The sequence below is a fragment of the Temnothorax longispinosus genome, chromosome 8 (genome assembly GCF_030848805.1).
Source record: "Temnothorax longispinosus isolate EJ_2023e chromosome 8, Tlon_JGU_v1, whole genome shotgun sequence".
In the NCBI taxonomy this organism is placed as follows: domain Eukaryota; kingdom Metazoa; phylum Arthropoda; class Insecta; order Hymenoptera; family Formicidae; genus Temnothorax; species Temnothorax longispinosus.
The window spans coordinates 840,361-855,162 of NC_092365.1; the positions used below are offsets into that span (position 1 = coordinate 840,361).

The 14,802-nt window shown below is 39.5% G+C and overlaps 2 protein-coding genes across 6 annotated transcripts in view; one reads left to right on the forward strand and one right to left on the reverse strand.

Annotated features, from left to right (window-relative positions):
- The window catches only part of LOC139818008 (fatty acyl-CoA reductase wat-like), a 17,861-nt gene extending 15,296 nt beyond the window's left edge, over positions 1–2,565 (reverse strand). The window contains exon 1 of the mRNA XM_071786403.1: positions 2,482–2,565. The gene's annotated coding sequence lies outside the window, so the exon portion shown is untranslated. The remainder of the gene's footprint in view (positions 1–2,481) is intronic.
- The window catches only part of Cadps (calcium-dependent secretion activator 1), a 26,418-nt gene that overhangs the window by 4,079 nt on the left and 7,537 nt on the right, over positions 1–14,802 (forward strand). For 2 of the 5 annotated variants that reach the window (XM_071786393.1, XM_071786395.1), the window contains exons 2-11: positions 7,149–7,719; positions 8,087–8,254; positions 8,985–9,476; positions 9,642–10,048; positions 10,156–10,620; positions 11,083–11,442; positions 11,766–12,011; positions 12,379–12,682; positions 13,672–13,828; positions 13,971–14,422. In XM_071786393.1, the coding sequence (XP_071642494.1) occupies positions 7,285–7,719; positions 8,087–8,254; positions 8,985–9,476; positions 9,642–10,048; positions 10,156–10,620; positions 11,083–11,442; positions 11,766–12,011; positions 12,379–12,682; positions 13,672–13,828; positions 13,971–14,422 (3,486 nt within the window). In that variant the 5' untranslated portion in view covers positions 7,149–7,284. Of the gene's footprint in view, positions 1–3,108; positions 3,231–3,310; positions 3,648–7,148; positions 7,720–8,086; positions 8,255–8,984; positions 9,477–9,641; positions 10,049–10,155; positions 10,621–11,082; positions 11,443–11,765; positions 12,012–12,378; positions 12,683–13,671; positions 13,829–13,970; positions 14,423–14,802 lie in introns of those variants that run through there. The other 3 variants (XM_071786396.1, XM_071786394.1, XM_071786397.1) reach the window with 3 other exon arrangements.

Genomic DNA, 14,802 nt, shown 5'->3' on the forward strand with positions numbered 1-14,802 from the left:
TTGGAATTGTTAAATCTTATTTAGAGATATATAAATTTTAGAATTCGAGATTTAATTTTAAGTATTAAAAGCTGCGAAAATAAAATGATAAAATTTATTTTGTTTAGTTTCCTATTTAAGTATTCCCAGTTACTGGTTTTAACCAACGCGATGGTATTCTCCGTTGTATTACCGTTTATTTAACGAAGAGAGAGGAATGCGAAAAATGTGCATCGATAATGCGCTGGTAATTAGTAAAACTGAGCGATACTGGACGAAACTGCACACGCTTATCGATCTTCTATAACTTTGGTGCAAATTTTGCTTATGAATTCCTATACGATCGCTAATACTATTAATTTAAATATTGACAGTAATCGATGCAGTCCGGAGATTCTTTTTTTAGCATAGTTCTACGAAATACCCTTCGAATAAAAATAAATTCTATAATATATAAATATCTCTTGCGGATGTGACGCTAGGCAAAGCCCTAAGCTGTAGCTCCGATCTAAATCCGGCTGCAAATTGGAAAATATGCAGCGAAGGCACGCCGCTGATTACCAAAACCGAACGCTACACAACACACATGTATACACACGTAACCGATTATCGATCTCTTCGCGTATAAGTTTGGCGGAAATTTCGCGTCGCAACTACGGCGCAATCGTGTGCCCCGGATCCATCTCCTTTTTCTTCCACCACCCCGCGTTGCTATTTCGAAACTTTTCCCCGTGGGTCGCGTTTACACAATCCAATAAGTTAATCGCCCGTACCGGTATCTATACCGTTGTACATGCGGGATTTTAGTATCTTAACTTGATAAACTTCGCGTCGTGTTACGTAATCCGTTTTCGACCGCGCTTTTCACCTAAACCTGCGACGTTGGTCCTCTCATTTTTATCACTATCGAATGTTATTTACGAGCGTTTATCTGCCAGGATTCAGTTCAGTCAAGTGATAGTTTGACACACCGCTAACACTCTCGCACTTTTGGCATGTACGGATATTTCGGAATGAACGAAATATGAACGTAGCATCCATCCCTTTTTTCTTTCGAAATTTATGATCGACCTTTATAAAAAATTAACGTTCGATTTTTCTATTATCTTTACAATAATGGATTCTATAATCTCTACAATTTTAATACTGATGGATTACTATGGTTAATATTGGGGAAACTATAATCAGAGCGTTATCTTTGATAATAAACCGCTTATGCAACTGAACAGATGGGGAAAAATATCAATTACTTTGTATAATGAGAAAGACGGTCATAAATTACACAACGAAGAAATAAAGAAAGCAATAAGATAAAATTATATACTACTTTAATGTTCTGTGAAGTATCCGTATCAGAATTAATTATTCCTTTCATGTTTTAATTTCAGTCAGTAATCATTATTACATAGCTGCGGTTAAATCTCGTTATTTATTTTTCTATTAATATGTAAAAAACATTCAATGATCTTTATTATATCTAATTTGTTACGTGCAATACCGCTCCAACGATTTCATTACAAGGTATTACAATCGACAATTCAGTTATAATTATTAACCGAACTTGTCGCTTACGCAATTACTATTCGCGATGCCAATTGTTCTTCGAGCGTAGCATATATGCGTATTTAACATAAACATTATACATTTCCCGCAGCGTAATGTCGCCGTTACTCCCGGATCATTTCAACCGTTACAACGTTATCTATGTTATTCTAAATCCCTTTACGCCAGACGTGTTACTTCGTATCGTTAAATATTCATCGTGTCTGCATACGAATGTGCGCCGGGCGCGTATCTGATAACGGCCACACGTTGCTCCACATTGACTATCCGCTTTTACGTATCTCGGATCCGCGGTATTTCACTTTCCCGGCCCAGGAATCGCGCCCGCGCGCACGCTCTGTATCAACGTTACAACGGTGGAAACATTTGCATTTCTGGGTTAGGCATTAACACGCCCGTATACACGTGCCTTTGTACGCGAGCTGGACGTGTATATTGTTACAATATAACGATCATACGAGAGCGAGAGAAAGAGAGAGCCGGCGCGCCACCGATCAGGTACCGGCTGGCCTCACGTATATTTCATTTGAAAATTAAACCATCAGAAAGCATCATTCATGTTCTATCCCATTAGCTAGATGACATTAATTATATCACTATACGCTATTTTGTTGTACGTCGTAAAAATATTTTACTGTAGCTCAGCTTTGCGCGTATTTCATTTCTCGCAACGACTGAGATTTCAACATTTCTCACTGACGCGACGTGACAATATATTATAGGATTGATTTTCTTCCCACGGTTAATATTTCTTATTATCATTTGAATTATAAAAGTAATCAAGAGTAAAAGTTTAGAATCGAGAGGTGCTTACCTGGCTGAAGAAAGAAAGACTAGTAAGCTAGTCTTCTTCTAGCATACACACACATACAGCAATACAATTTTATAATAAAATACTATAATAATAAAAAATACTATGATAAAATTTTTCATATTTACTGAAAAAAAATCTGCTGCGATTGTTGCGATTGCAGAATGATCAGATAACGGTGATCTCAACAGATAGACATAGTAGAGAACAATCTGAAAAAAGAAAAAGTAGCAATATTATGATTTTAACTTTATTAGTATTATTATTTATATATTTAATGTGTAGAAAATATGTTAAAAATCTGCGTCAATAATCACTTATAAAATTTTGACCTAGGAAGAGATAAATACGTCAAGAAATAAGCCTATACAAATCAAAAGCAGACAAGATGACATAATTTTTAATGATAATTCGTACAACCTAGTCGATTAAGGAATTTTCCATTTAATTCTTTTTGAGTCTGAGAGATTCAGAAAATTTTTTACAATTTTTCAAACTTTTTCCGATATTCCCTAATTTCCTCCGATTTTCCAGACCTGTGGCTGGAATTCTATTCGCTCGCCCGCCGTTATCACGGTGCCATGCACACGCGTGCGTACATGTCGCGCGAGTGAATCAGATCCAGCTCGAAAGAGAAATGAGAGAAAGAGGAAGTGAGAAGGACGGCTGGCGACAATCGATATGTGTGCACTGTGACGGCCACGCACGTCTTTCTTCCGTTCCAGTTCGCTTTCTGCATTCGCGCCGAGAGCGCTCGACATTGCACGCGGAAATCGATTGTCGCGTCTGGAAAAATTCCAGAAAGGAGAGAGAAAACGCATACGCGCCCTCCTCACACGTCTTTCTCCTCTGCGATCGTGGTTGAACCTGATCGCAGGTCAGAACTCGGTCGTAGATTCCGTTTCTCTCTCTCTCTCTCTCTCTCTCTCTTTCTCTTCCTCTGGCTCTCGTCTCGCGAATAGTTTTTTTCGCTTCGATTTCGCCAGCCGGAAGTTCCTTATCGACGGCTTCTGCGCGTTTAAGTTCTGCGGCACGTAGTTACTGCTCGCCAACCGAGTTTCCTTCCCGTGCAGTAGAATTTAATGCGCTGATATGTTACGCTAACGTGAGGAACCGTGTACATCTCTATGAAAATCAGATAAAATGTTTGAAAACTGCGAATTTGTGCAAATAATTTGAGAATGTTGCATACAAATTTCTTTATATAAAGTCTACAAAAACTGTTTGTGAAGAGTGTTGTGAAAATATTTATCAAATATGACGCAATGAAGGAACGGCAAAGAAAAACAAACAAGTGGGTCCAAAGTGATATAAATAATACTAGATAAATCGTTACCGCAACTCGTGCATTTTTAATTCACTTCATAATAAATTAATAAAAACCACGATGAAGAAAGAGAATGAGAAATTAGCAGCAAACAGAATTAATAACTACTAGTAGCAGCTAGCAACGCGTTAATTAATTAGCTGCAATGTAATAGATATACTTTTATATTATATGTATTTTTCTGTAACTTTCGCACAGAAATTACGCGATTAACTTTCTTTTTTTTATTAACCTATTCTGAAAATTAATTTGTAAAGAATCGAACATAAAATTCATTATTTTAAAATTATGCCAAGTCGTGCGGAATAAAGCAATTCGCCAACCAATTCTACTCATCAAATTAATTCTTCGTTAGATGCAAGCGACGAACGTTTCTCCATTAGCGCAACCAGGCTTGTAATAAGCCATCCATTTTTCGTAGCACGTGTCTGCACGTGTCAGCTCATTTAAACCCTGGGAGAACATTATGCCATTGAAAAGGATCTGCCGGCATTTCCATCCATCTCGCGAAACATCTTGTTCGAAATTAGATCCTCTAACAAAAGTAAACCAACGTACCATATAACATGACGCAATGCATTATAATATTTCAGCGATATTAAATCGAAATTGAGCCGTTAGTCGATTAAGAATTTCGCGACAGTTTAATGGTAATTTTACTTTATTGACTAATTTTTATTTAATTCAGTAAAAATAAATTTGGAAAACATTGTAAAAAAATTAGTTAACTAGAATTATAAGATAGCTATTATAGATAGGATTTTTGACAAGACAGATATCAATTTATTTTGAAAATAATTATCTTGTACAGAAACATGTCCTAGATCAACTAAAATAAACTTTTAAAACGAGAAAATTCATTTCTTAAAAGAAAGAGGAATAGCTACAAATTTAACTCTATTTCATTTAATTGCACGTCGACATTAATTTAGCAAAGACTTTATTTGCAGCTTATCAATCGAGAAATTTAATATTGAAAATTGAGAATTGCGAGGATAATAACGGTCTTTCAATAATACGTTATATAAAAGATTAGTCTCTCTCGAATTTGTGGAAAACAATTTCGGATACTTTTCCGATCGATTCCGTGTATCCTTGCAGAAGCTTGCGGACTTTATATGGAGCACATATCTCGTCGCCGCGATATATTTGCAAGGACACTGCATTCGAAGATATTACGCATTTTTACACATCGATGCGCTTTTCCGATACCGGTTCGAAGGCGAGTCCCTTGCAGGACGGAAGACAGTTTAAATCGAGGATCGAGTGCGACGTGTATCGCGCGCACGTGAAAGTGTGGGCTGTATACTATTACAGGCACACATCAAAGGGTCAGTGTAATTATCGATGGACTTGTATCGCGCGTATGGAGAGATTAAATGCAATTAAGCTTTACCACCCGTAGCCCACGAACCGTTCTACGCGGAGCATATTATGCTGTCAATAAATACAGGAGAACGTATTTATCCTGTTGAAAAGGTCAATAAATCCGTTCGACACTTCTCTTCGTTCGCAAGTTCGTTTGCAAGGGAAAGATATTCGACAGATGACGGATATTCTACAGTTGAATGAATTTCTAATAAACAGCAGCGTTTTTAATGAAGTACGAGTGATTAAAAAAACATGGAAAATGGTGTTAAGTTGTAACCAACATTTTTAGAATATTTAAGACATTTAATTTAATCATAATGATTCCGTGCTTTCAATAATAATTGCATTTTAAATAGTTGTAATAAAAATAACGATGTATGTCATTTCATTAGTTTCATTTTTGTCATATTCTTAAACCTTTCGATCTTCAAACATTTAAATTTCTAAATGGCATTAAAAATGTTTAGAACATTCGATTCTACAGCTATACATGTATAACAATTTGTATAACTTCCTTTGGGACAAGTCTTTACTCTCATCATTATAAATTCTCGTAAAAGAATCGATTGAATCCGCTCGAAGCAATCCGATAGCATTTTAAGAGAAGCGGCAGACTTTTCAAACAATCAGTTATAATTAAAATTAACGAGTAGCAGGGAAAGTAGGCTTTGAGAGGTAAACGCGATTACTTGTGCGTGAGTTAACGCTATGTAACATTTAATTAATAATATAATACAAAAAACATAAATCGTAAATTTCAGTTCTACTTTAAGCCATCTTCAGCGACGCGGTGATAGGTAAATTAAATAATCTTAAGCTGCCCGACAAGCATAAGGTGAGTATTTAAAAATTGAATGTACTAAGATAATGTACTTTTCTGGTATTTCCTCTTGAAAATTACACTATCTTTGTACAATTAATTTTTAAATACTCATCTAATGCTCGTCGGAGATTATTTGAAGATGGTTCAAAGTAGAGCCAAAATGTACACACACACAATTTATAATTTATATTAAATTATTAATTAAATGTCACATAGCATTAATTTACGTACAACTAACCACGTTTGACTCTCAAAGACCACCTTTCCTCATTACTCGAATACTCGTTAATGTTAATATTTAGAGTCTTTAGTTAATTAATCATTTATTCGAATTATAATTAAGATAGAACCGTGCGCGCCAAAGCTGCGCGCACAAAGTTACCTTGGAAACCGATAAATTCAGTTATCTCTTCAACATATTATCAGAATCCCTGTTTCTGTTAGGATGCGTGGCTGATTTTTTCACTGCTACGGTACTTTTATCAGCTCTGAATTCCGTTTTGATAGTATCGTGTTCGCTGAAGGTTTATTTGTGGACTTTTGGGTCCAGGGTCTTAATGGAGAAACGGAATTAAGGACTAGCCTCAAAGACTCGTCTGAGCCCTTTCGGAGTTTTTGCGATGTAGCAAAGCACGGCAAACTCGACGCCGCGCTGATGGATTGCAAATTGCTGTTTCGCGCGTGACAGCACAACGGAATTAGGATAAACGGTTTTCTTCGCTTTTGCATACGACGGCCTGCAATTATGCAAGTTGCAGTCCGCGTCGAATACGCGCTTTTGCGCGAAACATCAGATGGAAATTACGCGTAGGAACCTGCAGGCCAATTTGACACGCAACTTCCGCGCTTATGTTAGACATAATGGACGTAACAATCGCAACGCGGTGACTATATAACTTGCCTTACACTTAATATGAAATTCCTAACTTAATCAAGATAATTTAACACGCTGTACGTTTAACGAAATAATCCGGCTTTGCGTCAGAGAAAGGGAATTATAGTTTTACTTCCTACTATAAAATGCATTAATCCTCAGTCATATAGTTTGATGTGACTAGCTACTAACTTATTAGGTTTATTAATTATATCTCATTACAATGCTTTGCGATGCCGTTTTTATCATCGATTATTCTCAGTTGCGTTAAATATTTAAAAATAACGTAAGAAATTCTCTCTCTCTCTCTCTTTCTTTTCCTTCTTCTCTCGGTTTCTTCCTTAAAATAATTAAAGATAACATCACATTGAAAAATAAAAAAATAAAAAAAATGTTTCAGTTTTACAGAAAAGCGCGTGATCAACGGAAGCAGTAGAACACGACGGCTCCGTAACCACGTGAAGCGGCTGGGCCTCTTGTGAGGGGGAGGTCGAGAACCGCGTGCGTACTCCCTTAGAGCCTTCCCTTTTTAGACGATGATAGACCCAAGTTCATCCGAAGAGGAGAGTGAGGAGGATCATCAGAGCACTCATCATGGTGGCGTTGGCGGTGGTGGCGGCGGCCGTGCCGGGAGCGGCAGCTCTCATGGTTCCCGTCGTCATCCCGGAAGTATTGGAAGCGGTCCAGGTTCCGGTAGCGTCAGCTCGCTCGTATCCGGCCTCACCGCTTCGCCAGGCGGCCCGAACCATGTGGGCCCGCCGAGCACCGCGAGCACCCATGGATCCGGGAGTCGCGTCGCTGCGGGACCGCAGGACACCGCTGGGGCTGGTTTGGATGTGCCCAATCTCACCAGCGCCAGGAACTCCCTGTCGCCATCGATGAGCGCAGCCCAGGATGCCGTGAATTATGCTCAGCGGCCCACTAGTCCGTCACCCTCGGTGGCCAGCGAGAAGACCGAAGCGGAGTTGCAAGTACGCGAGTGCACTGAATTTTTTTCGTTTCTCGTTGAGGAAATTTTTTTGCTTGCCGTATTTTTGTTTTAGATGCTTGAAAAAATATCCATAACAAAAGTATGATATAAAGTGTGATATAAAATAGATAACATGATAAAGAATATGCAATATGTGTGTTGAAGAATTTCTCTTCATGCTACAAAGAGAAAATCTAATGTTATAGAAATAACAGGATTCTTAACTTGTGGACGGTTGAAATGGATGTGAGAAACATTTTGCTTTGTCCAGTTTCTTTCTTAAAAAGAAACGGGATGACAATTTTTTTTAACAACGCGCGTCGCGAACAATAACGTCCTGCTGATACGAATTTTCTTGTCTTCTTCAGGACAAGCAAGAGAGGGAGGAAGAGCAAAGGAAAACCCGGATTCAGCTTTACGTCTTCATATCTAGATGTATCGCTTATCCGTTCAACGCCAAACAACCAATGGACATGACGCGAAGGCAGATGAAAGTAACGAAGCAACAATTGGAGACCATATGTTCTCGTTTTCAGGTAAACCGCTAGAGTGGATAGAAAGTAATTAATTAAATTTTTATTAAATACGAAAATAAGAAACGTGCAGAATAATATTGTAGATTTTTGCCGAGAATCTTTTTAAATCTCTACAACATATATTATCTCTACTGATCGTCCACTTACGTTACTTATTTTATTCGGACAAAAATATTGCTTAAATATTTGTTACATGTATTTATAATTTTATGAAATAAGAGAAACCCTTCGTGATGAATAGCCGTTTCTCGAAGCCTTATACAGAGTCTTATAGTTTAACCTGTAACCTTCACCTTCGCCGCTCTTAGATATATCGAAGCTGTACGATCGCATTAAATTATTGGCCGCTGTAAATATAGACTTGTCTCCGTTATACCAACGCAATCGTATTTTATGTCTTGTATCGCTGCGTGAGATCTACATTAATTTTTCTCGTTTTTTTCTTGTTAAGGGAAATTAAATGCATAATAAAAATTTTTTATATATCAGAAATTTTATATCAGAAATATAATATGTCTATATTACTTAAGAGATATTCGATATGTATCGATCCTATTTTGCAAACTGTTTTAGACGTTAGTGAAAAGAATAACCGATAAAATTCAAAATTCAAAATCTATATCATATGTGTACTTGGATGAGAGAAATGTTGTAGCATGAAAGAAAATTGAGAAAGGGATATATCGCTTGTAATGAATTTATAATATATACGCGCTCGTATGAATTGCAGAGCTTTTTGAAGGGTGAGACGCAAATCATGGCTGACGAGGCATTCCATAATGCCATACAGAATTACTACGACGTGTTCCTGAAGTCGGACCGAGCGGTACAAATGGTGCAGAGCGGTGCATGCTCCCAGCTCGACTTCCGCGAGGTATTCAAGAAGAACATTGAGAAGCGTGTTCGGAGCCTCCCGGAAATCGACGGACTGAGCAAAGAGACTGTGCTTACGTCCTGGTTGGCCAAGTTTGATTGCATTTTGAAAGGTACTGGTGACGAAGACACTAAAAGGCCTTCCAGGATGCAACAGCAGTCTTTGAACTCGGAGCTGATACTGTCGAAGGAGCAGTTGTACGACATGTTTCAGCAGATCCTCGGCATCAAGAAATTCGAGCACCAGCTTCTGTTCAACGCCCTCCTGTTGGACTCAGCCGACGAACAGGCTGCCGCCATCAGGAGGGAGCTGGACGGTCGCGTACAGAAGGTCAACGAGATGGAGAAGGTACCGTGACGGCTGCTTTTTCTTCTTTTCATTTCGGCTTTTATTCTACTTTAATGCTGTTTCATTTTGGACATGGATACGTTCTTTCTATTTGTTCCATCGCTGATACTCCACCGATCGCTTCTGCTCGTCCCTGAACGCCGACCGTTCCTTCTTTATCCCTAGAACCGCAAGCTCATGCCCAGGTTCCTTCTGAAAGAGATGGAGTCGCTCTACATCGAGGAGCTCAAGTCGTCTATCAACCTGCTAATGACTAATCTGGAGTCGTTACCGGTCTCCAAGGGTTCGATAGACAGCAAATACGGGCTGCAGAAGCTGAAGCGCTACAACCATCGTGGTGAGCGCTCCCGCTGCCGCGCTCAGGGCTCCCTCGCTAAACTGGAGGGCGACTCCGCCGATTCCGATCCCCAGCTGACGAAAATGGACGTTGGCCTGACCTTCCAGCTGGAAGTAGTCGTAATGGAGGTCAAGGGCCTCAAAAGCCTAGCACCCGATAGAATAGTTTATTGCACCATGGAGGTGGAGGGCGGCGAAAAGCTGCAGACCGATCAGGCCGAGGCCTCCAAGCCTATGTGAGTAAAGAAAGAGAAATCGACGATCGGAGCTCGGTCCCGATCGCGATATACCAATGGGAGGTCAAGGCCGACGCATCATTCTCGTCCACGGGTCCTATTTATAGGTGGGACACTCAGGGTGACTTCACGACAATGCACCCGCTGCCGGTGGTCAAGGTCAGACTGTACACCGAGAATCCGGCGATGCTCGCGCTCGACGATAAGGAGTTGGGCAAGGTGATCCTGCGGCCCACTCCGCTGTCGTGCAAAGTGCCCGAGTGGCATCGCATGACCGTGCCCAAGAATTGCGCCGATCAGGATCTACGCATGAAGATCGCCTGCCGTATGGACAAGCCGCTCAACATGAAACACTGCGGCTATCTCTACGCGATGGGCAAGTCCGTATGGAAAAAGTGGAAGAAGCGGTACTTTGTGTTGGTCCAGGTCTCGCAGTACACATTTGCGATGTGCTCGTACAAAGAAAAGAAAAGCGAGCCGTCGGAAATGATGCAGCTCGATGGCTATACAGTGGACTATATCGAGGCCGTTTCTGCTAATCTCATGGTCGGCATGGATTTGGAGGGAGGAAGGTAAATTTCTCTCCCTCGTAGAGAGAGCGAGAGATACCTAATCCCTGCTGCAGCAGCATGCTCGTAGTCGCACAGATTCGTAAGATTGCTTATTGCAATCGTTCGTTGTCAAACGTTAATTATCGAATTTTTATTAAGACAATTTTTGCTTTTATTAGTAGTAGATACTTAACAAATTTGTTTTATTATTGCAAAGCCACGCTATTAAATATTTCACATAATTCAAAAGCTTTAAAAAAATAGATTTCCATCTAAGTTGATTCTAAGTTGATTTTATAGCAAAAGTTGATTAGTAATTGCTTTGGAAAGCAATTTAGCTTTCGATTAGTCCGATTCATAAAACATTTAATTTTTACACGTCAGTTTTTCAACGTGATCGAGCAAGATATTTCACAGTTGACAGGCGAAGATCGTGTGTCCTAATTGCACAATTCGCAATCACGAATTGCATGTATTCGACAGGTATTTCTTCAACGCTGTGCGCGAAGGCGACAATATCGTGTACGCCTCGGATGACGAGAACGAGTGTCACTTGTGGGTAATGGCAATGTATCGGGCGACTGGCCAGTCGCACAAGCCCACTCCGCCAGTCTCTGTGGCTGACAAGAATTCAACCATCAGTAAGATTCAAGGTGACGCCGATCGCGCGAAGAAGCATGGTATGGAGGATTATATCAGTGCAGATCCATGCAAGTTTGACCATCACGGTCTATTCAAGTACCTGCAGAACTTGATCCTGGACTACAGACTGAACGATCCTTACTGCTCTCTCGGCTGGTTCTCGCCAGGTCAAGTTTTTGTGCTGGATGAATATTGTGCCAGGTAATGAAGCTCGTTTTTCTCAAAATTTGAACCGGTTACTCTGTTTTTTTTTTCGCAGGGTAATACATTATTATTTTCATTTTATTATCTATTTTAATCAAGTATGTTTTCATATCTCATAAATACATGTTTTACAAAATACTAAAAATGAACAGAATTAATGCGATTCTTGTTTTTATTTTATTATCTGTTTACCAAGTATGTTTTTATATCTCATGAATATATGCCTTACAAGATACTAAAAATAGACAGAATTAAAGCGATTTCTTTTTCTTCTATTTTTGTTTGCAATATCGATTTGAGCGTCTGTTTTCTGACAATAGATACGGCGTGCGCGGGTGCTTTCGGCATCTCTGCTATCTTCATGACCTGTTGGATAGAATCAATCGTGGGCTTATGATAGATCCGACATTGATACACTTTAGTTTCGCCTTCTGTGCCACTCATGTTTACGGTAACACAACATCCGCCGATGGCGTGGGCTCGATTACTCACGAAGAGAAAGATAAATTTCAGGAGATTAAGGAACGACTCAGACAGATTCTCGAGAGTCAAATCACCAACTTTAGGTAAGCAATTCTAATCTTCGAACTGTGAATGATATAAAAAATAACTATTACAAAGAATTATTTAAGCGTTTAATATTTAGTTCTACAAATTATTTTTTTGATATGTATCTCAAAATTACATTCCTCTTAATAAAATTCACTTTTCTCTTTTTCAAAATTATCTTTTTGTTGCGATTTTTATTTGAATAGTTTTTATAATAATATGTATGTCTTTACTTAGTAAGAAATTTTCATGCACGCTATTATAATAGCTATTACAATGGAATATCTCTTAAAAATAGACTAATCGATATTCTTCCAAAAATGATTTCCCAAAAAATTACTTTGTCCGATTAAATGTCACCAACTGTGTTCCTTTTCGCAACAGGTACAGTTTTCCATTTGGGCGTCCGGAAGGCGCGTTGAAAGCGACTTTATCTCTTTTGGAACGCGTTCTCATGAAGGACAGCGTGACACCTGTGCCGCAGGAAGAAGTGAAAGCTCTGATAAAGAACTGCTTAGAAACGGCAGCGCTTGTAAATTACACAAAATTGTCCGCCGAAGCAAAGATCGAGGATGATCTAAGCGGCGAGGCATGCGTGGCTCCCAGCAAGAAGCTAGAGGATCTCATACATCTCGCCGAGTTATGCGTCGACCTGCTCCAGCAAAATGAAGAACATTATTCGGAGGTATTAGTTGGGTTTTTAGAACTGAGTGTCGATACTCGGGGCTCTCGAGAGAGAGGGTCAGCATGCCTTGAAACTCGGACTTGGTAAGGGTCCGGCCACCTCCTCAGAAGACAAACGCGCGTCATTCCTTCTCGTCGTCGTAGACAATTGGCTCGCGTAGACAATTGCATAGAGAGCTTCTATTATCACCGCGAAAGTCGCTTTCATGTAGAATAATCGTTGAATTGCGGACGTCGTGAGATATCCTACTGCAACTGAGAGACGTTCACTTTCTTGTAGAAAGACAAGAGCAACACTTAACTTTTTTTATGTTGTTGCGTTTTCGAGTTTGCACATACATACATCATGTATATACATCATGAAACACGTCACAAGACAATAAATAGGATGGATGCATCAAAGATATGTCAAATGTTCAATCTACACTTATTTTCGTCGTATATATTGTATATTTTTTCAAGAACCCAATGATTATTTCTTAATATATATGTAATTATAAATTAAAATGCGGTTACCGCCACAGTAATTTTATCGATCAATATTTCTTTTCCATTATTAGAAATTATACGCGTCAAAAATAATACTTTTATTTAGCAAAGGAATTGAATAATTCATTGCTGCGTCTATCCTAGCACTTCACACGTTGCTGCGTTTAATTTAAATTTAGTTTCACTTTCATTTTTCTCACCAGACATCTTTTGCAAATGAGAGGCGTCTTATCAACATTCGATTGCGATATCTCCCTCGACGTTTCACTCGAGTCAATAATCACGTGAGATCTTAGATGCAGCAAACGCTTGTCGCTTAGCATTACGAATTTTACGACCGTTCTCTCACGCACATTTATGAAGTAGAAGTAGTGTCTTCTGGGTACTCGAGGGCCCCGTGCTCAGGGTGGCGTCCCCATCACCCCGAGCTAGACGAAACATGCCCACCGTATATGTGCGATGTCCAATATTTTCACGATCCGCTCCTACTACACTGTACCGCAGGCGTTCGCCTGGTTTAGCGATCTTATGGTGGAGCACGCCGAGATCTTCTGGTCGCTATTTGCCGTCGATATGGATAAAGTACTCGCAGAACAACCGCCAGACACGTGGGACAGTTTTCCACTGTTCCAGATAATGAATGATTATCTCAGGACCGACGGTGAGTTTAATTCTCATCTAGAATTATGATTGACAGGATTTAATTTGATTTGCCTTCTCTTATCTTAAATATCAGAGATGTCGTGCTTTGAGATTAGATTTAAGGATTCTATAGATGGTCGCGAAATTTAATTTGCACGTAGACAATTTGAAGAATGGGAGATTCCATCAGCATCTGCGCGACACGTTCGCGCCGTTGGTGGTGCGTTACGTTGATCTTATGGAAACGTCGATCGCTCAGTCGATTCACAAGGGCTTCGAGAAGGAACGATGGGAGATCAAGGGGAACGGCTGTGCCACATCGGAGGATCTCTTCTGGAAGTTGGATGCGTTGCAATCGTTCATCGGCGGGTTGCACTGGCCTGATCAGGAGTTCAGGCAACATCTCGAGCAGAGATTAAAACTGATGGCATGTGACATGGTGGAGTCGTGCATTCAGAGGACCGACGCGGCCTTCCAGCAGTGGCTTAAGAAAGGCGTGACCTTTATCTCCACAGATTATATCATACCGTCGGAAATGTGCGCTATGGTGAACGTCATTTTGGACGCCAAGAATCAGAGTTTTAAACTTTGTACTGTCGATGGAGTCGATGTGGTAAGTTCATTCGGTGGCTGATCTCTTTAGGAAAATCGTTGAGAAACGCGAAATGTAACATTCTGCACTTTCATTCACGAAATTATTTTAGTGTGTGTGTTGATATATAATATGCTTACTGGTAAAATCGGGTAAAATACATGTAAAAGTAAATCCATGAGAATTATTTGATTTCAGCTTAATTGAGCTTAATTAACACTTTACTTCGTATTCTCATCTCTATTTAATTAATAAATTAATACTAAATATATAGTTATTTTATTTTTAAGATATATTCATGTAATGGAATGATCATAAAAAGTGTTGAGAACTGTTAAAGATCATAGAAAGTGTTGCATCAATATGCATTGCAATAGAGTCTAAAATATTATTGATGTTAC